Source organism: Vitis riparia, chromosome 4 (genome assembly GCF_004353265.1).
Source record: "Vitis riparia cultivar Riparia Gloire de Montpellier isolate 1030 chromosome 4, EGFV_Vit.rip_1.0, whole genome shotgun sequence".
NCBI classification, from domain to species: Eukaryota; Viridiplantae; Streptophyta; class Magnoliopsida; order Vitales; family Vitaceae; genus Vitis; species Vitis riparia.
In genome coordinates, this window is record NC_048434.1 from 16,942,280 (window position 1) to 16,965,065 (window position 22,786).

Sequence of the window (22,786 nt, forward strand, 5' to 3'; positions counted from 1 at the left end):
GCAATAAGAGGATTATCAACCAACATTGTTGGATTAGATTAACGACGAATCTAATACTCACTATTCAAATACCAACAATGTAATTATTATTATTTTTTTAAATTAATTTTTTTTTATTAAAAAAACCAATTGAAAATAGCCTCTAGTTTATTTATTTATTTTTTCATTTTATTTTTGAAAAATATTTTTAGAAATATTTATGAGGACCTTAGTGTCAACCTAGGTCGCGTATATACCATTTGGTGGAGTCCATATAGACAACGCGACCTTCATCTTTAAAAATTTGAAAAAATTGGAGCATGGCAAGACCGACAGAGAAACCGAGTGATATATAACGTAGGACTGGATGCAACTTGTCCCGAGCAAGTCTAGGAGATCTTGCACGACTGCAAAATCTCTTGACTTCCCTTATAATGTCACGGGCTTAGGTGTTTCCGAGCAAGCAAACCAGCACTCCATAAAAAGGCGATTGAGATCTGGTATCTAGATCTGATTTCCCGAGAGTATCTCATTTTCCCTTTGGATTTCTCCGAATTCAGACGCCATGGGTTCTTATTTGTACTTCAGGGCAAGTGGAAGGAGATTTGGTTTGGTTGCTGTTGTTTTTCTCCTTGCGTCCATCTTTTGCGTGGCCTTGTCTCAGGTACTGTTTCGATTTTGCGTCTCCGTTTTATTGATCGTGATTGGTTTGTGGTTTGTTGTTGAGGTTTTTTGTAAATCTGTGGATGGAATTGAACAGGGTGAGACGAATGGATCGGTTCTGGATCTGGGACGGCGTAGCAAGGTGATTACTCCTCTGTCATTTTGTTCTTCTTTTCATTTTGTTTCTGTTAGGTTGCTGTGAGAATGTGGGAAGAAAAGGGAAATTTCTGGGGAAAAAAATGGAAAATTAGGGTTGGTTTCTGTTTGGTTGGGGGGAAATGGAGAAAAAATTGGAAATTTGGGGCCGAAGTAGCGAATTGAGCTGGGCTTAGCGAAGCCAACTTTCTTCTATATTCCTTTGGTTTCAATATGGAAAGAATGAAAATTGAGAGCCAGAATAGAAAAATTAAGGGCCATTTAGCAACAAGGGCAGAAATTGCTACCTGCTTTCTCTTTTCTAAAGAGAAAGAAGGAAGGAGAAAATGGTGCAGAAAGATTGGTATAGCCTCTTCAAGATGGGTTATGGTAGATTTTCCAATCAAAGACTTCAAATGCTCTCTTGTTTTCCAAACTTCAATTTTCTGCAGAAAAAGACTGTTTGGCTATTAAACACTGAAGCTGGTTGAGCTGCTCCATCAGCTGAATTGGTCAAATTGGAGCTTTCACCTAAAAAAATTGGACTACCATGTGTTTGAGTATAAATGGGCACCAGTTTGGGGATGGTTGTGGGATCAAGTGATTGCTTGAGAGAATTGGATTCTTTCTCTAGATTATTTTCAATGCTCCAATGAAGAGGATCCCACAAAGCCTGAAGGGAGAATATGGTAAAGAAACAGAAAGCAGAGTGATTCTCAAAGTAATGAATGATCAGTTTTGGGTCAAAAGTAAATGCTGTTGGAAAATACACTAGAGGTGCTCAGAAAAGTAAAATCAAGACCTAGAATGTAAAATTAGGCTCTGGAAATATAAGTCAATAATGATGAACAAATGAGAACCTACAAAAGTGTAAATTGGGTCAACTTGCAGCCATGAGAGGGACTTGATTGAAGTAAAAGTCTGGCATTGATAAGTTTTCTCTAGGTGTTTTATGCTTTAGGCTTGGTTCGGGGGCGGGTTGTTGTTGGCCTTTCCTTTGGCTTGCCGGAAGGTGCTTTTTGTATACTCCATGTATACTTTTGATGCACCTTTTTCAAGCACTTTTAATTTAATCACTCTTTTTACCTATCAAAAAAAAAAAAAAAAAGAAATTTTGGCATTGATAATTATAACCTTACAACAAGAGGAGGTATTGGTTTAGAATCTATATGTATTGAAAGTTTTTACTTATATGCTCATGTTTATTCTCTCTGCATGGATGTTATACGTTTGTATACTCCATGTATACTTTTGATGCACCTTTTTCAAGCACTTTTAATTTAATCACTCTTTTTACCTATCAAAAAAAAAAAAAAAAAGAAATTTTGGCATTGATAATTATAACCTTACAACAAGAGGAGGTATTGGTTTAGAATCTATATGTATTGAAAGTTTTTACTTATATGCTCATGTTTATTCTCTCTGCATGGATGTTATACGTTTGTATAAATATCTGGGCACAGATTGTTCTGGAGGACCTTGAGGTTGAAACTACAGGAGACAAGAAGGACCCTGATTCTATTAGTCTTGATCTCAGTTTGGATTCTGGTCTTGGAGTTTTTGATGCTTTCTTTGCAAGTTTGTCAATGATAATTGTTAGTGAGGTTCGTTCACTCGATTCTTAGTGCTATTCTTCTTATTAATGTTTTTATGTAGCAATAATTGTTGTTTAGGTCTTGCAATTAGTTCTTAGTTCTATTTGTTTTTGGTCAATTTCATAAATAAATTTGTGATTCACTGCCAAAATGTCTCATTTTGCTGCCAGTTCTATTTTATGTGTTTTTGGAGGTCATAATTATTTGGCCGTGAGAATGGATCACATATTCTAATGGTACCAATGTATCATCTCAAGAAAGTATCAAACAGCATATGATACATTTAAAAATACTGTCTTGTTGTCTTAACATTTTGGACCTTAGAAATGGGCATTTTTCTGTTGATTATTATAGTGAGCCTCGAACTGTTATCTGTGGTACTGTATGTTTACCAGTTTTGTTATATTTGCATCTGATGAATGTTTTATTGATAATGGTGTTATTAGATTGGAGATGAAACATTTATAATAGCAGCTCTTATGGCAATGAGACACCCTAAATCAATTGTTTTATCTGGTGCACTCAGTGCTTTGATTGTAATGACGGTAAGCTATCTATTTTCTTGTTTATTTTCCATACAAGAGCTGTGCCTTTTTGTGCTTCGGCTTTCTCCATTTGTTCTTCTGATGCCCCAATGCACGGGTGTGATGCAATGATCATTTTCATGTGCCATAGGTTTTCTGTAGTTTCAGAAACTATGAAGCACGATTTATTATTAAGTTTTCCCTTATTCTCAGTTTTGTCAAGGTCAAAGTTGTTGTTCATGCCAATTAGGTACTCTCCACTGGGCTTGGCAGGATTGTGCCAAATTTGATATCAAGGAAGCATACAAATAGTGCAGCTACAGGTATATAGTTTACGTTTTTATGTTGCTTTATTGCAGTGCATGTGTTCATTTTTAGTTTTTATGCAATGCTTTTTCATATTCTGCTTCCTGATTATTTTGACGCTTGACATTAATTATTTTAAAACATCGATTTGATTGTTTACCTTTTGGTTGCCTCATGCTGGCTGATTTTAGTTTTGACTTATGACCTACTCTTATATTTGATTATTGGATTGCTGATGCATGTAGAAAATTTGAAATTGGTTGTATAGTTCTTAACATAAATTTAGTTGTCCATTTCTGGCAGTTTTTGCTTCCTTTCTCCCTTTTATTCTTATTCTTCATTTTATAATCTTTACTGAAGTCTATTATAGAAACTATTGGCTTGTGCTTAGAAGCCATCTTGACTTAATATTTTGAATATCTATGCTGCCAAGCCAGAAAAATTTTAAAAAGAAAAAGAAAAATCCTTTCCGACTTCCATCTGTCTTGGCCACCTTTTTCCACTTAATTCTCAAAATATTGTTTCAATTTGAAATTTGTTTTCTTCTCTTAATGAGGCATAGTGTAATTACTAATGAAATAATGATGTTGATATGGAGGGGTCTATTTGAGAAGGATGAGTTCTTTAAGTAACCAGTTCCTATAAGTCTATAGTGCTAGGTAATATGCTGGGAAAAAATGGGCATATTGAACTTTCTATTATATGGTTATGGTGGTGTTGGAGTAGGCAGTGATTATTATTCTATAAGAGGTGGCAGAGGAGTTGCTAGGGAATTTGGTGATGAGGTTGGAAGGGGTTGCAATGGGGTTGATGTCAGTGGTGTTGGTATGGATGAATGGGGAATATGAGTGTTGATGTGGCAGTTGCTGTAGTGTTAAGGTATTGGTGATGGTGTTCTGTTTTGGTGGCAGTAGCAATGCTATTTTTCATCAAGTAGTGTTGGGAGTTGATATAGTGATAATGATGGAGTTGGGCTAGTCTCATTGTGTAGGTGGTTGTGGTTGTGGTTGTGGTTGTGGTAATTATAGTGTGGTGATGGCAATTCTGCTTTGCGGACGTGTTGGTATTTCTTTTAAAAGCTGTAGCAGTGGCAGTCTCTATGAAGGGGAAGGTTATGGATGTTGATTTTGGAGTTAGTGGAGGTAGAAATGGCAGTGGATTTGGTTGTGGCAGCATTATTTGTTGTGGTGAGATGTTAGTGGTGGGTCTCTAGACAGTATTTCAGTTCCTCAAAGGTGAGGAATAGTCTCAAACACAATCTGCCCTCCCCTCCCTTCCCTTTTTTGAATCTTTAAGGACTCAGACAAGAAAATATAAATATATTTTTTCTTTTGTGAGGAATAGAGTAAGGCATTTATTTTTGTCTTCAGTGCTGGTGGGTAAGCATCTGCAAGTATTGGGCTGTCCTTTGTCTCATGTTTTTCTAATGGAGGCCAATGCTGTTTCTCTCCTTTACAAAGCCGAAGAATCCTTGACCCGGAATTCTCCAAATTTAGGACCCACCTTTCTTTCAATGATCTTATTCATGACTAGAATGATGTTTTGTTCGTGTTGTTTTGGGGGGGGGGGTTGGTTTCTTCACCTAATGGCAAGGATCTGGTAACAATTTCTTTCATTAAATTCCTATGATTATTCTTTGAATCCATGTCAATCTTTACTAGATACAGACCTTTGACTTCTTGGAAGACTCTTCCTTTTATAGAAAAATAAGAGATATATTAAAGTGCCCTTAGTATTAAAAGGGGGGCACAAACTAGTATACAGCAGCGCCAGCCAAATAAAGTAAAGACAAACACCTTAATTGCTGATACAAGGTGGATAATATGCTGTTCTACCATCAAGTTTTTAGCATTGAGAAGTACCTTGCTACTTCACATTAAAACAAGAAAAATTACGGCAACAACTAAAAGTGGTTACAACCATGAATGCAAAACTTGATTAACTGATTGATTCCTATTTTGCTAACAAATCCACCATGTGGTGAGCTGCTTGAGGAACCCAGTAGAAGGAATGCCCAAACTCTAAAGCAATATGAAAAATTTGGCACAGCCACCCATTGAACCTTCATAGCCTCTCTCTCCTTATTTACCCATCCCTCCATTAGAAGGTTGGATAGACCCTCAGTTTTATTAGCTTTTGGCCTCCCAACATTTTTAGGGAATGCTCTCATTAATGTTGCATGATGAAATTTTTTTTTTTGGATAATGTTGCATGATGATGTGTATGTTGTAGCAAGATTTATGTACCATAAAGTTAATATCAGCTATGAAATTCTAATCCTTTGTATTGTGGATCCTTCTGTGACATTTCTTGAGATGCAATGCCTGATGTTGTCATTCGCTTGCTTGTATGTTCTCTCATCTAGTGATGATATCATTATGTTCTCTCATGTAGTGATGATATCATTATGTTCTCTCATGTAGTGATGATATCATCATCCCTAACCACCTTCACAAGTAAGGTCCGAACAATCCTGATATCACAATCCAAATGTTTGTCAATATTTGAGGAACCAAAATTCTGAAAATTGGACTGTACTTTTAAATCAATAGGATAATGTATAACAATACCCCAGATATTGTCTACACAATATGACTAGTTATATGCATATTTAAGTGTGAGTAAATCTTGAAAGCTTAGCTTTCTATTGGTTTTATATTACATTGCATGGATGATGTTTTTCGAACTTGATTATGCAATTAAATTATGAGTCATTTGGGCTTTTGAATGAGGTTAATATGAACTTAGATGTCCCATACTCTTTTTGTGTGTAGTTCTTTATGCATTTTTCGGACTGCGGCTGCTTTATATTGCTTGGAGATCAGATTCAAAGGCATCCCAGAAAAAGGAAATGGAGGAAGTATGTTTTTCATTAAATATCAGTTGCAGATTCACTTTATTTGTATAGGTGTAGAAAACTGATTCATTTTCTTATCTACTTTTGCCTTTCTATTCCACTTTCTAGACTCTTGTTTGGTTAGATCAGTATGATGATATAATGCTTGTTCGTTCTTACTGGTAATTTAAAATGTTACTAAAGTTGGATTACACATTCTCAAGTTTTGAGGGGACCGTATAACAAATATTTATGATACTTATAATCTGTGATATGGTTTTTGGGAACATTTGCTTGATTATGTGAAAACATGTTAGTGCCATCATTTCTTTTAGAATTCTTCCAAGTGTTTCATTAAGATCTTTACTAAATTGAATTATAGGGAAAAAATCAAGAGCACTGTTACTGTCCGCTATGTTGTGCAGCTCTGACGAGAGTGTCATTCATCACTTATAAATCAGATCTACTGCCATCTGGATTCAAGTCCTGATCTGTTGCTTTCAGTGGCTTTATAATGTCTATACAGACTAAGATCATAAAATATCAATGCCAAGCCACTCTGGCATTAGCATGATGGAGTATTGAACTCATATGGAGTGTCTTGTTCAGAAAGCCAAAGTTTCATTTACCTAGTATATTAAGTTATGTAATACTTTAGATTAAAAATAATAGCAAATATTTCTATGTTGTGCTGCATATATGTGCAAGGGATATATGATCTAAATGAAGTTTGTCATGGCTTGACGCTTATTTCATACAGCTGTACATATCTAAAAGTGTCCATGCAACATAGAGCTAGAATAGGCTGGTCAATTTGGATATGTAGGCAGGGTCTATAGGTGCTATTTGTCATTTTGCTTCCTTGTATAAAAGCCCCAGGTTCATCCAAAAGAATGCAGGATCCATTACTCAAATTTTTTAAAATATTTTTATCCTCACTTACCCGTGCAAGTTCTACTTCATATATAATTAGTGGCTGAAAAATGTTGCATTAGTATTGACACCCTGACAAGTTTTTTTCCCCTTGTTCTTGAACACGTTATTATGGTTATCCTGAGATTACTTGTTGATTCATATGTTTAGGTTGAAGAGAAACTTGAGTCTGGACAAGGGAAAACAAGTTTCCGCCGCTTCTTTTCAAGATTCTGCACACCAATATTCTTGGAGGTATGTCTTGTGGAACATACTATGACCTTCTGGTTACATGGAACTTCTGTTTCCTCAGCTTCGTATTAATCCTTTTATCCATTTCTTGAGGCTTACAAAGGACATTTGATTCTATAGTTACAATATGTGTTAAGAAAATTTTGGTCACAGTTGTTGATGTCTCATGATATTCATATACTGAGGCATTCTGTGTTTTATCATGTGCAGTCTTTTATTTTGACTTTTCTAGCTGAGTGGGGGGATCGCAGCCAGATCGCAACAATTGCGGTTAGAAATTTCTTTTTCCATCTAGTCCATCTTGGCTTATGTTTATATTATTTTTAATTTGTTTGTTGAGTGGCTCCTCCATTGAAATTGAAATCGTTGTTCAGTGTCTTGCATACTGCAAACTGGTTTCTCCACAAAAGTAAGTAGAATTAATTATTGCCGGACCTAATTTAGCTTAATGTAGAAACAATATGGGTCCGATACAAGTCAGGTCCTACAAATGAGATTTTTCTTACAGGTAAACAAAAATATATACTCAGGGTATACAAGAGGTGCCATCTAAGTGGGTCTTACAAACGAGAGACCTCAAAACTGTAAGGAAATAGACTTGCGTCTGACCTTAATTTGGGAGACGCTCAAATCTTAATGTCATCAGTTGCATATGGTGCCTATGATGCCTATGATGCAGTTCATCAACATCAAATTTATCTCCCTCTTATTTTTATGTTGGGGGAAACCTCCATGCCCCAACTCCCTCATGGTGCACAAGGATTTAGGATAAAACCTAGATACCCTGAAAAACTCCACATAGTTGTTAAAGTGAACCTAGGCCCAAGGGTCAACTACTCCTGAGCCACTTATCTTGCTGGAAAGGCCTGCTCCGTCTATTTTTATTTTTATTTTTTAAAAAAAAACCTCGTATTTTGAAATTTTTGACTACATACTGAGTGTATAATTTCATTAGCTTTCCATTGGACAATTCTTTTAAATGCTTAGAATCTTGAATTTTTTGGTTGTTTGGGCCCATCCCTTGACCCACAAACCACACATCATTGCTGTCCATGTTCCCATGTTCTTTGCTTTTGAAGTTCTCTGGAAGTACAAAACGTAATAAATTGGTAAACGAACAACACATCCAATCAATCCCTTACACACAGGCATAATTTCATAGCATGCATTCATCTTCCACATCCCAATCCTTTTCATTTCAGTTGCTGAAAGGTGAAGTTTGTGAATGTGCAGCTGGCAACACACAAGAATGCGATCGGAGTAGCAGTGGGGGCAACAATAGGGCACACAATCTGCACATCACTGGCAGTGGTGGGAGGAAGCATGCTAGCATCCAAGATCTCCCAAGGCACAGTTGCAACAGTAGGAGGCCTGCTCTTCCTGGGCTTTTCCCTCTCCTCCTACTTCTATCCTCCTCTTTGATATTTGTAATTGCCTGACCTTATCCTTAATTCTTTCCTAGCATCAAGGCTCAACCTATACGTTTATCTCTGCAGTTGTAGTAGTGGGTCTAATACCAAAATTATCTGCTTATTCTTTTGTATAATGTTACTAGCTTTACATATAAATGTAATGTGATGGATTTCCTCACCTTCCCTGCTTGCAGATTGTTGTGATGTGTTCTTTTTCGAGTTCAGGCTTTTTGACTACTTTTCCCTTTTTAGGCTTGGCCTCTATGATTGGTTTGGCCTTTCAACCTACCCTTCTAAGTCTATTTCAAATTTATTTTTATCTTTAAAAATATTAGATATTTTACTTATATGGCAATAAAAATAAACTATTTTTTTAATAATTTTTAATTAGTTTTGATGATTTTGAAAATTTAATTTTTGATAGTCAAAGTAGTATTTGTATATTTTTATGGTTTAATTTTTTAAATGATTAAACATCATTTTTGGGATGTTTTTGAATTTTTTTAATTATGAAAGTAAAATTGAAAAAGAAAAATTGGGTGGCTAATTTTGGTAGTTTATAAACCAATTTAGGATTATGAAACGACGTCGTTTTGAGTGTAGGATCACACTTCGATGCATGCACGGCAGATGCATCTAATGCAGCCTCCGTTTGGCTGCTGAGAAAGTGGAGGAAACGGAATGAAATCCTGAATCTAATATTTTCTACTGCTTTATTTTTCACTTCTTGGAAGGGAGAAATGAAGAACCATGTGATTCAAATATTTAGTTTCTTGCCTTTTTTCATGCAGTTTTCTCATCAACCAAACAGACCGTGGAAACTGAAATCCAGTATCCATTGCTCATACGGCGCTCAAAATCTTCCATTAAACAATGAGCTGATCCAAAATTGTTAACAAAAAGTGGTAAAATGAAATGGGGTTATTGTTACTTAAGTCCTGGGGTATCATTTGTGAGGTGCCCTCAAATTTTCTCTGTAATTTCCATCACCAAGAAAATCCCGATCACACCTAAATCATATTGGTACAGTTCTTCAACCTTTAGTGATTCCATGAACTACCCAAACTCCGAGGTTCTTCATGCTAAGTTAATCAAGAATGGTTGTGTTGGTATTCGAGGGAACCATCTTCTGAATCTCTATGCGAAATCCCAGAATTTGGAAAAAGCACATAAAATGTTTGAAGAAATTCCCCAAACGGATGTCTTCTCATGGACAGTTTTGATTTCGGGTTTTGCTCGAATTGGGTTGTCTGCTGATGTTCTGGGTCTATTCACCAAGATGCAGGATCAAGGTGTTTGCCCCAATCAATTCACTTTGTCCATAGTTTTGAAGAGTTGTTCTTCGAATGTGAATGATTCTCGAATTGGGAAGGGAATTCATGGTTGGATTCTGAGGAATGGGGTTGATTTAGACGCTGTGTTGAACAACTCTATCCTTGATTATTATGTGAAATGCAGGTGCTTTGGATATGCAGAGAAGTTGTTTGGTCTGATGGCCGAGAAAGATACTGTGTCTTGGAATATAATGATGAGCTCCTATCTACAGATTGGAGATATGCAAAAGTCTGTTGATCTGTTTAGGCAATTGCCCGGAAAAGATGCTGCAAGTTGGAATACAATGATAGATGGGCTGATGCGAAATGGCTGTGAAAGAGTTGCCTTGGAATTTCTGTATAAGATGGTTGCAGCTGGACCTGCTTTCAACAAACTCACCTTCTCCATAGCTTTGGTGTTGGCCTCTTCCTTATCAGTTTTGGGACTAGGGAAGCAGATACATGCTCAGGTACTGAAAGTTGGAGTCCTTGATGATGGGTTTGTGAGGAATTCACTTATAGATATGTACTGCAAATGTGGGGAAATGGAAAAGGCGTCAGTGATTTTCAAACACTTGCCTCAAGAGTCTTCAATGATGAATTCTGATGAGTCTTGTGATGATGCAGTGGTGGAAAGTGTTTCATGGAGTTCAATAGTTTCTGGGTATGTTCAGAATGGTAGGTTTGAAGATGCTCTGAAGACTTTTAGCTCTATGATTTGTTCCCAGGTTGAGGTCGATAAATTTACCCTCACAAGCGTTGTTTCTGCATGTTCAAGTGCTGGGGTTTTGGAGCTTGGCAGGCAGGTCCATGGCTACATTCAGAAAATTGGACATGGACTGGATGTTTTCCTGGGTTCCTCAATCATTGACATGTATGTTAAATGTGGAAGCTTGAATGATGCTTGGTTGATCTTCAACCAAGCTAAAGATCGTAACGTTGTGTTATGGACTTCAATGATATCTGGCTGTGCTTTACATGGACAAGGAAGAGAGGCTGTTCGGCTTTTTGAGCTGATGATCAATGAGGGGATTACACCGAACGAGGTCAGCTTTGTTGGCGTTTTAACTGCCTGCAGCCATGCCGGGCTGCTTGAAGAAGGCTGCAAACATTTCAGATTGATGAGAGAAGTCTATGGCATCAGGCCTGGAGCTGAGCACTTCACCTGTATGGTTGATCTCTATGGCCGAGCTGGTCGCCTAAATGAGATAAAGGAGTTCATTCATAACAATGCCATCTCCAAGCTGAGCTCTGTATGGAGGTCTTTTCTATCTTCTTGTCGAGTCCACAAAAACATCGAGATGGGGATCTGGGTCTGCAAAAAATTACTTGAACTTGAACCATTTGATGCAGGACCTTACATTCTGTTTTCTAGCATTTGTGCCACTGAGCAAAGATGGGAAGAGGCAGCTAAAATCAGGAGTCTGATGCAACAGAGAGGGGTTAAGAAAAACCCGAGTCAATCTTGGATTCAGCTGAAGAATCAAGTGCACAGCTTTGTCATGGGAGATAGGTCTCATCCACAGGACACTAAGATTTATTCATACTTAGATGAGCTAATTGGAAGGTTAAAGGAAATCGGGTATTCAACTGACGTCACACCAGTGATGCAAGATGTAGAACAAGAGCAAAGACAAGTCCTACTAGGTTATCACAGTGAAAAACTTGCCATTGCTTATGGCATCATTAGTACTGCTCCTGGAACACCGATCCGGGTCATGAAAAACCTTCGCGTTTGCATTGACTGTCACAACTTTATCAAGTATACTTCTGAGCTCTTGGGCAGGGAAATAATCATTAGAGACATTCATCGGTTCCATCATTTTAAGCATGGGCATTGCTCCTGTGCAGACTACTGGTGATGCTGCAAGTCACCAAGCTATAAATTATGCCAGTGAGTACTCACCGGATTTGATTGCCATAAGTCGGAAACAGTTCATCAAGGGTTCATCTAGACCGCGGAAGTAATTCAAGACCTCCACAATTCAATGAAGAGATCATGGTTGTTCAGTCCATGATTTCCAGTCTGCTCCTATTGATCTTGACATTGATGCCTAATTGAGAATTAAGGTAATTTTATATTCATCGGCTTTTTATTTTTTATTTCCTGAATACTATTATGCAAAATGATTCTTCCATGCTACAGTAGCTTTAGATCATATTAGCAAATCATTTAGTTGAAGGGTCAGGCCTCAAAACTAATATCGACCCCCCACCCACCCAATGGACGGATGTAACTGTATGATACATTCCATGTTGTGATTCAATTTCTCCAATGATGAAACATAGATGAAAATTTGCTCTTGTCTTTGCTCCTGTTCTTTGGCTTTTGTTTCCTTCACTCTTTGTGGGATCACGTCTATGCTACACAAAGGCCAATATAGAGACTTTCTAATTTGGCTGCAGTGTGTCTGCCAAACATCACCCGAAATTCTTACTTCCATTAAAATATGGAACACAATCTCAAGCTATAATTGATGTCTTGACTTGCTTTTGGACATATTAGTTTTCGACTTTTGTACACGTACTGATGAAGGACAGGCCTTTGAAGTCTTGCAGAGAGGGCTTATCCTGCAATGGAATGTAATGAATTACGTGCCACAAAATAAGGGGAAAGGCTTAGAAAAAAAGTACGGTGAAGATTTCTTGAGAGGACTAGGAGAAAGAATATGATGAGTGAAAGGGAAAGTGAAAAAGGCCAACTGGATGGGGCCTAGAATTTCCAGGACAAGTGACTTAGAATGAAAACTCGAAGTCTTGTTGGTTCCGGGATTTTCTTTCCTTTTAGTCTAATGAATCTCAACTCTGTAAAACTTTCTGGGCAAGTGAAAACTTCTAAATTTGTCTAAAATTGTTGAAGTAGGAAGTTTTTGGAAGCCCTGAATGGTCTGCTCAACTCCTAATGTAGTAAAACTCAAGAAATGGAAGTAAAATTGAAATCCTTAAAACTCATTGATGTGGTAAAGATCAAATGTTTTTCATGCATTGTACTAATTTCCTGAGTCAACTCAGTGGGTGGTTTTTGGAGGTTTGCGAACCCTGGATTAAGGCTGGTTCTACCTGAAATAATTTCTGAAACTGATCTCAATGTCAAACCAAGTTGTTACTATTGCTGTATATTGGGGTCTTTGATCATGGGGATTTGGATATCTTTTGTTCTTCATCTTTGGATTGATGAGTTAACATGATTCGGTAAACTTCCCCGAGTTACTGAGTCAACTGAGTAGTTCATTGTAACAGCAGTGTGCCCATTCTAGTGAAGTATGCAGTGAATTTTGGTGAGTTCGTGGTTCAGCCAAGTAACTCAATAGAGTTTTTTGGTGGCTCACCGAGTTCTAAAAACCGGTCACTGCTCCTCCTGGTCCAGGAACATCCTTTTCCCCAAGAACCTGTTATTCAATCCCTACCATCATTCAGTGAAGAAATTCGTAGCCGGTCTTAATCACTGATTAGCTCTATGTTTTAGGATCAAAGATCACTTGTGATACACTCATTCAAGGTGGAGTCCAAACCAAGTATTGAAAAAAACCAGAAACCCGAAAGAAATGAGAAAGGAGGAAAAGAACAGGAAAGGGACAAAGAGGAAAGATAAGATGTGAGAAACAATGGTGGCTTCTTCTAAAAGGGAGGCAAGTAAAATGGAGGAGCCCACCAAAAAGAGGACTTAAACAGGAAGGGTTTTGAGAGGGCTTAAAGGTTGGAATGTTATCAAATGTGTTGAGAGTTGAACTATTAGTAGGTTAAACTTAGCAATTAGACCTACTTTTGTTGATTGATCGCTGGAGCTCGTAAACATAAACCTCCATCTTTGTTTCTCACCAAACTCTGTATTCTGGTTCTTAACTTTCCACTAGTAGAATCATTCTAACTTGATAACAAAGCCAGCAACCATCCAATATAATATACCAACTCCACTTCGAAGTTTTGTATTTCCTCAACCACCACGTCTCCTCTCTCCTCCCTACTCCTCTCCTTTGTTACTGTTGATAAGCAATGAGAGACCGAATGGAGAGGCTCGTCGTTCTTCCCTTCACTGCAGGCTGTGTGTCTTATGCCAGTGTGGCTGTGAGTGAGCAGCAGCCTAGAAGATCAAAACCTGACACAAACTCATCTACCATCAGTTCTCTCTCTTTGTTTCTTGGTTTTCCTTTTTTTTTGTGTGTGTGTGTGTGTGTTTTGTTTTTTGATTCTTAGGCTTATCGGGTCTTGTTTCTGATTTCTCATTTGCCTTGTGAAAGGAGCACAAGAGGAAGATCAAGAAAGCTTCTCCGATAGCATGAAGAACTCATTCAGGCTCCTGGCCCTCCCAAAGCCAAACATCTCCACCGGTTTCCATAGACTGGTGAAGGGTTTCAAGAACTTCTCTCAATTGTTTGGTAACTCTCATTGTTTGGTCATCATTTTTCTATCGTTTTCTTCTCCTAAATCATTCGTTTCTTTCGTTCCAGTCCCTAAGGAAGACATGGAAGACTCGGACGAGGAGATGCAGATAGGTTTTCCAACCGATGTGAAGCACGTTACACACATAGGATGGGATGGTTCTGCAACTACAAACCCTATAAAGGGCTGGGACAACCTCATTCCACCAGAGTTGCTGTCTCTCCCTGCTGTTTCCTTGAGGCAGTTTTAGTCTTCCAGGGCTGCACATGTTGATGCTCCTCTTGTTTCGGGTTCGTCCTAGCTTGGTTAGCGATTCTGTGATTGTGAGATGTTGAAAATGGTTTGTCTTTTCGATCCAACAATGTTGTCTATGCTGATACTAGTAGGTTGGTATGTACATAAAATAAAGACATTTTTACTCATAGAAGGACAATGCCTTCAAACATATGCATGCTATAGATACTGAAAACTTTTGAAGGAATAAATAGGAGGATGATGACACAATGCATTGCTTTATCTGTGCCAGTGGCATGAAGCAAAATCATACTATCACCATGAAATATAAAAGATCATCTCTTCTGCTAGAATAGATAGAGACGATGACATAGGCATTGCTTTGTCTAAGTTGGCGACTATTAGAGTAGTCATTTTGCTTTGAAATGAAAGGAAAAAGAGAACAACACGTACTTCATTATCTAAATAGGCATGCATGCAATTTAAACACGATGGTTGTGATAAAAGTTGTCAACAAATATACAATTCTTTGATCATCTCAATAGGCGAAAACCCTACTTGACGAAGTAAGGAAGGTTTAGGACATAGAGGAGGAAGTAAGCCCAAGTGACGCCGGAAATTCCTCCGAAGAAGAACCCTCCGGTGAACTTGGCCCAACCGTCGGCCGATTGGAGCTGGTCCGGCTCCTTGGTCCGCCCGGTGAGGGTTAAACTCGGAGCAATCGACGGCTCTCCTTCCTTGAAGGATGCAATTCCATACATTGTCAAGCAGATGCTCAGTATAACAACAAGTCCAGCAGCAGCTAGAGACCCTGCTGGCCCAGCAATGGGGGTGTCCCTTAATGGGCCGGTCTTCACAAAGGGCCCAACAAGGAGGAACCCATGGGCCAGGCCCACCTCGATGCCCCGAAGAAGTGGGCTTACTGCAGTCCGGTAGGCTGGAAGGTTGGACAGGTACCAGGCTATCAATGGGCTTGAAGTTATAGGTGTTTCAAGGCTTCCAATAAATGGATCACCATTAATGGGTTGGATCACTTGGTACGTTGGCTGCAAAATGCGCAATAAAAAAATAATAATAATAATAATATTTACATTTTTCTAAATTAATTATAATAAAAGGAAAATAAATGGAAAAATAAATAAATACCTATGCAAGTATGTAATATTTCTAGTAGGTTAGATTTAATTTTAAAAGTGTTTTTTTTAATAACATATAAATATCTTTGTAAAATATGGGCACCCTTTGTCTATAGGACCCTTATAGTGGGATAATGCACTAAAATTTCCATAAAATCTCTTCAAATATGGGTACCCTTTCGTTTATAAGACCCTTATAGTGAAATTTGGCACAAAAATATCTACAAAATATATTCAAATATGTGCACCATTTTCTCTATAGGAATAGGACCCTTAAGCACAAAAATTAGTACAAAATCTCCAAAAATATGGGCACCCATATGCATAGAACATTTCATAAAAAGTGTATAAATTCTCTAGAGAAATGGGCACCCTTTGGTTCATAGGACCTAATAGTGGAATTTTGCACAAAAATTTGTACAATATCTCTTGAAATATGGGCACCCATTTGTCTATACCACCCTCATACTATATCTATATGGGCACCCTTTTGTCTATAGGACCCTTACGGCTAGACATAAGGGCACCCCATTTGAGAAATTTCAGCATTCATCAAAATTTGAGAAAATAAAAATTGAAGTAGTTTTTGTGAGCTACCTTCTCAGACTGGATAGCCTTGATGGAGAAAGAGGAGGGTGCCCTCCTAGAGGAAAATGGCCTAAGAGGAGAAGCAGAGAGGCCTTTGGGAGAGGCAACAGGCAGGGCCCTAGAGGTTGTTGGTGAGGTGAAGCTGCTCTTGAGCTGGCTGGCCATCGGAGAAGCTGTTGCCATCCTGCTTCTTTGGTAATCTCAGGGCTCTCAGTTTAGAGAGGCTTTGGTAGAAAGAAATGAAGAGGAGAGTGGTGGACATAGATAGAAAGAAGAGTTAAAGATTTGGAGGGGCCATGTTGGGGGTGTGGTTGTAGTTGTTCTTGGGTTTTCATTGGATGCCTGGTGCTTGTGACCTTATCCCCTTATCTATCCTTTAATTCAATGTTGCGGGTCGGGTTGGGATCTGGTTTGGATGGTGGGTCGGATCGGAGTCATGGGTGGGGTTAGAATTGGGTTGGATGGTGGGTCAGGTTGAAATTGGATTGAATGCGAATCCAATCCTAATTGGGTGTCCAATTTTGAGTTAAACTTAACCCATTTATTAAATAAATCGTATTACTGTTGAATGTTATAATAAAAGATTTTTTTAGAATCTTCGACTTAAACCTGACCCATTTGTAACCTTCAATATAAAGACTCTTATTAATAAATTGCACAATTTCAATTATATTTTTTATAAAATTATTTAAAAAAATTAATTTATGATTATTATAAATTTAAAATTTTACAATGGTATTCAAATTAATCTAAGATGACTCGATTCACCTCAACTCGACCTATTTATTAAATGGATTACATGCTTTTATGATTATGTACAAAATGAGTAGTATTAGTATTAAAAATTTTGATAGGAATTATTAAACGGTTTATATTTGACAATAAATTTTTATTATTTATGATATAACCTAATTTTCAACGAATTTGTCAAGACTTTGTTTTAAAATATTTTTAATTCAAGTTATTTTCTTATTTTTTATAAAAGTAATTTGAAATATATGAAACCAATTTGTTGCTAATATTATTATAAATTTGGTAAAAAAAAATAATTCTTGGAAATGGAATATTAGAGGCCATAAAAATTTTAAAAGTACTTGAGTATTTGGAAACAACTTTGTTATTGAAGAAATTAAGGATGTAACTATTTTCAAAAATAGTTTTTTAGAATAGTTTTTTAAAACTATTTTGTAATATAAAAGTTTGTTTGAAAACCTAAAATGTTTTTAACCTATTTTTAATACTTTTAAATATGCTTTAAAAATAATTTTTATATTTAATGTTTTATTTGAATCATTCTACATATTTATATAATTATATTTTAAAATAGCAATAAAAAATAAGTAAAAACAATATAAAATGATTAAAAAATATTATGTAAAAACATCCTATTTTTTATTCTTAATAATAGAAAATAGAAAATAGAAAGCAATTATTAGTTGCTAAACGTGTTATAAAGAAGATAAAATTATTCTTGAAAATAGTTACCGAAGATATTTTAAATCATTTTTTTAACCTTTAAAGCCCATATGATTTATGGTTTTAAAGTTGGGATTGATGATTTGAAATAAAAGGGAATTTCTAAAGAAAAAAAAAAGAATTCTTTTAGAAAATTGTCTTATAATAAAGCAAAATTTTAATGTTAACTTTTTTTTTTTGTGAGGGTGTGTGGACCTCACATGTTGCACGATGCGTTTCCATTCAATAGTATAACTTGTTTTTTATTTATTTGGTGAAGAATATGATTTTTAGAAAATATTTAGAGTCACCACTTATTTTTGTTTTATTTTTAAGGGAAAATAAAATAAGAAAGAAAACTCTAAGTGTGACTTCTTATTTGAAAAAAACAGTATATGGAAAATCAAAGTCGAGTTCGGGGGTCAGGTCACTTATTAGGAAGGTACGACGAAAGACCACAATAGCCCTCTAAGTCCCTAAAAACGAGTTTTGACTAAATAAGGTGAGACGAGTGTGACAATTGATGAAGAAATCAATGAATACCAATGAAATTATCAAATAATTAGCAGCAAATAAGAATGTGTTGTCATGGAAACAAGGTTAGCTCATAATGATAAATGTAAAATATCTCACACAAAACTGGTTAAAATCAAACAATATCAATCATACACTTCACTTGAATTATTTTCAAAGAAAATATTACAGATGTTGGGCCCCCACCAAAGCCCAATTTATTTTGCATGAATTAATCCCACAAATTTCATTACTTTGGAATTATGAAAATTGTCTTCGTGCTTATTAAAAATCAAGGAAAATGGAAAATTATTTTAAAATAAAAAAAATTGTGAAAGTGCTTACCTGAAAGAAAAGGTAGCAAGTTTATTTAAAAATGGGATTTGTAGTGACTTTAAACCCTAATGAATGAAGAAGAAAATGAATGACTTAAAATTATTTGAAACCCATGGTGCAATTAAAATTATTTGAAAAACTAAAATTTGAAAATTGAAGTTTTGAAAATTATTTGAAAATTCGGTTTTAAAAATTATTTGAAAATTGGAATTTTGAAAATTATTTGAGAATTAAAGTTTTGAAAATTATTTGAAAATTGAAGATTTGAAAATTGAAGTTTTGAAAATTATTTGAAAATTGAAGTTTTGAAATTTAATTTGAAAATTGGAGTTTTAAAAATTATTTGAGAATTGAAGTTTTGAAAATATTTGAAAATTGAAGTTTTGAAAATTATTTGAAAATTAGAATTTTGAAAATTACTTGAATATTGGAGTTTTGAAAATTATTTGAAAATTGGAGTTTTGAAAATTGTAGTTTTGAAAATTGAAGTTTTGAAAATTGGAGTGTTGAAAATTATTTGAAAATTAGAGTTTCGAAAATTAAATGTTGACATCAAAAGCTGAATAATTAAGAGGATGACAGGCACGTGTACTTCAAGGTGGTACATTGGAGGGTGGCCATGCAGGAGTGGGGTCTGAGGTGCAAATGTGGTTGCTTTGTTGGTGGTGAGTTAATCTGGCATTATTGGAATTAAAGAATTCCAAGTTTCCTCTTAACTTCTAATTCTCATTTTTTTTTTCCAAGACAAAAACGACACCACATACCATCTAAATGGTCCTGCCACCTCATCACCCACAAAGTCACCACTCAACATGAAACAACCTTGGGCCCACCGAATCACAAATCTCAATAGTCCTGCTCAAACATCACTAGCCTTCATCTAGACATAGATTTGACATATATCATCAAATGGGTGCCTGACATGCTTTATTTCTAGGAGATAAACACACTTCCTAGTGGAGGTGATTGGAGAAGGTGAGTGGACTCGGAGGGATTCGTTATAGAAGGCTTGAAGCTTAGAAGCTGTCACAATGACAAGAGACCGTATAGAACCCAAATTCATTTTTATAGGAACCAACACCATCCTAATATCTCTATGAACATCATGAAGATCATTTTGTCCTGGAAGTCTTTGAGAACAACTGTGTGGTCGCATCATCACAAAGCAGTGTTGTGGGTTCCAAATCCAATTCTTCACCAAGAGCAACACATTAGTAAGTTGTGAAAAGGATGGTCAGGGAGTTGATACTTTCGGGCAGTGTTACATGTAGGATACCTCAACCAACAACAATGGCAAACATGGAAATATGAGACAAATAACATAGAATAGCAAGAAAAAAAAAATAAACAAAGCATAAATAAACGAACTAAACATCGGTGTACTAGCTCCATTTTGTGGGTTGTCAATGAGATAGAAGAGCAGGTGGAGAGTGGAAATGTGCTTCGCACAAAAATAGAGATATGATTTTCAAGCATCCAATAGCAAAATACAAGTCTACGTTCACATTCATTCTTAGATTTTGCTTAAAGAAATCAGATGAGCAAGGCAATATCAAGTCCAATGATAGAATAAAATGAAATGCAACCTCTAATATCCCCATCAAAGCATCAAATAAACCCAAAATCAATAGGAAGGAAATAAGGATAGCAGGGAGTGAATACTCATACCTGTAAAACCCCCTCTTAGGCGTCGATATGCCTGGCTCTTAGCTATAGGTATCGTCTCTCTATACTCTTCTTTCTCTCAAAAATGCATTTTTCTCTTAGCCTTCTCAATCCTCTCTACTTCATACCTTTCCTAGAATCTGCTTGCTTTCCTTCTCCCCCCGGAATCCTCCTCTTAGCTCTCACTCAAACCCCTTAATATAAAAAAACTTGCTTACCACACCCAACTTTCCTTCCTCTACTCAACTCACCATTTTTTTCTTTTGCAAACCTCCACCAATTCTATTGTTCCTTGCTCAAAGACATCTCCATCCTAACCACCACCATGGTGAGGTAGTAGTGTCATTGGCCACGTGTTCCATTTAGCCCGCTCACCTATGGAAGTCATCCCTCACTCCCTCAACATGCTGCCATTTGCTAACATCTCCTAAATGCAACACGTTGTCACAGACTCAGTCTTTTCCTAAGCTTGTGCGACACTTAGATAAGTCAAGACACTTAATCTTGCTAAGTCAGCCTGACTCTCAATGCTTAGTTTGCTAGGCTAAGATGCTCACGACTCAGAAGCTTTAGAAGGCATAGTAGGCAACTCTTAAAGAATGAAAGCTTTTAGTGTTCAAAGGAAGCTTTTACAAGTGCTTTGAGAACTCACTTGCTTGGTTGGTTAGGTTTTTGGATGGTGTCTTGGCCAAATGAGACACTCACCTATTTATAGGCACCATTGGAACTCTCTGGAACCTTTGAAGGTTCCTTACAAATCAAGAAGATTATAGAACACCCTACATAATTCTTGGTACAAACCTATGTACAATAATATACAAGAGATCTCTAAAATTCTCTAGAAAGCCCTAGACTCCTCTCATGCCTTTTACCATAGTGTAGAGATGTATGGACATCTCTAGGCATCTTTAGAACCTTCCACACTTTTCCCACCAATGGCTTAGTGTAGATGGCTCTAAGAGTCTCCAGAAGCTTGGGCTCTATGTAAACCCATGGGAAGGCTCATTTGAAGCATCATGTGACACTCTCCCCCACTTATGCCGTCGACGTCCCCGTTGTTTCCTTTTCTTGAAACCTCTCGATATGTTTCCAAAACCTTCTCAAAGAATCCACATGTTCCCAGCTTACTTGCCTTTTAGGTAGTCCTTTCCATCAGACTAGATACTTTATCACAGGAGGAACACCTCGTCTCCTGGTAACCCGTTCAACCAGGATATTTTTCACTTCCTTTTTCCCATGAGGCCTCGGATGGATGCAAACCCTTGCACTTTCGGTTCCTGGAGTGTTGCTTCCTCTTACCCATTGAGTTCACATTTTAGTGACCTTGTCCATGTGTGTGCGGGCTACCTTATCTCAGTCCCATTTTGCCTCATTTACTTGCACCCCTGATGGTAAGGAGGTCTTAGGTGTACTAGGCTTTAGGTTAACTTGGAGAGCACCTAGCAGTTGCATCGAGCTCATATGTGCTTTGTCCTCCTGTTTCTTTTCCTCGATCATGGCACTGAGTGTCTTTCTCTTTGGACAATCCCGTGTCCAATGTGGATCGTCACACATGAAGCATTTGACTTTAGACGTAAACTCCTTCCTTTCCGCCTTACCCATTCCTTCCCGGACGTTAAGAGTCTTACCTGATCCCATTTTAAGAACATTGTGGTCCCTTGAAACCTCTTCTCCTCCACCCGTGGCGTGGCTATCCTCCAAATACTCAACCTTGGAGGAGTCTCTCCTCTTGTAATCTATTAAAGACTCTACTACTGCCATAGCAGTGACTAAGTCTTGAACGCCTTAGCGCCTTAATTCTTGCTCGGCCCACCCTTGTAGGTTATCTATGCAGTTGAATAGCAACTCTTCCTCAGTCATGTTAGGAATCTCAAGCATGAGTGAAGAGAATTCCTTGACATAGTCGCGTATCGAGCCTGTGTGCTTAAGACGCCTCATGTTTTTCCTAGCCAAGTAAGCCACATCATCGGGGTAGAACTGCCTTTTGATCTCCCTCTTGAAGTCCTCCCACGTCTCTTTGGTACAAATGTATTTCTCCATATCGGTGAATCTCCGATGCCACCATAGAGTAGTTGTGTCAGTAAGGTAGAGGGTTGCAGTTCTTACCTTAGCTGCCTCATTAGTCAATGCAATAGCCTCGAAGTATCACTCCATATGCCATAAGAAGTTATCCAAATCCTTGGAATCTCGTTTGCCACTCAACCCTTGTGGCTTCGGCATCTCCACCCTATATGCCTCTTGTGTGGCCATGACTCGTGCCGACATAGCAGCCTTGTAGATGACTAACTCCTACCTAACCTTTTGGTCTCGGGCCTCCATGCGCGCAACCAAGACCTCAATGCGCGCAGCCAAGGCCTCCATGCACGCAACCAAGGCCTCCACCCTTGACTCTATACAAGCAAACATACTTATGACCTTGTCTTGGAAGGACATGAACTCCTTGTGTGACATCGACTGAACCTATAAGCCTATCATCCTCTCACGAAGGTCTTGGATATACTCCATTAGATCCTCCAAGCTCTTCTCCATGCCTTGCTCGATCAAGTCCACCC

At 37.3% G+C, this 22,786-nt stretch overlaps 2 protein-coding genes and 1 pseudogene across 2 annotated transcripts; 2 read left to right on the forward strand and 1 right to left on the reverse strand.

Moving 5' to 3' along the window:
• The first annotated feature begins 268 nt into the window (after positions 1–268).
• LOC117912345 lies at positions 269–11,989 on the forward strand (annotated as a pseudogene).
• Positions 11,990–13,677: 1,688 nt separating this feature from the next.
• Positions 13,678–14,808, forward strand: LOC117912344 (CRIB domain-containing protein RIC4). Its single transcript, XM_034826897.1, has 3 exons — positions 13,678–14,047; positions 14,166–14,303; positions 14,376–14,808. Exons 1-3 carry the CDS (start codon positions 13,921–13,923, stop codon positions 14,555–14,557), a joined length of 447 nt encoding a protein of 148 aa, XP_034682788.1. The 5' UTR covers positions 13,678–13,920; the 3' UTR covers positions 14,558–14,808.
• Positions 14,809–14,967: 159 nt separating this feature from the next.
• Positions 14,968–16,524, reverse strand: LOC117912343 (photosystem I reaction center subunit XI, chloroplastic). Its single transcript, XM_034826896.1, has 2 exons — positions 16,275–16,524; positions 14,968–15,587 (listed from the first exon to the last, which is right to left on the reverse strand). Exons 1-2 carry the CDS (start codon positions 16,446–16,448, stop codon positions 15,096–15,098), a joined length of 666 nt encoding a protein of 221 aa, XP_034682787.1. The 5' UTR covers positions 16,449–16,524; the 3' UTR covers positions 14,968–15,095.
• Positions 16,525–22,786: the final 6,262 nt, after the last annotated feature.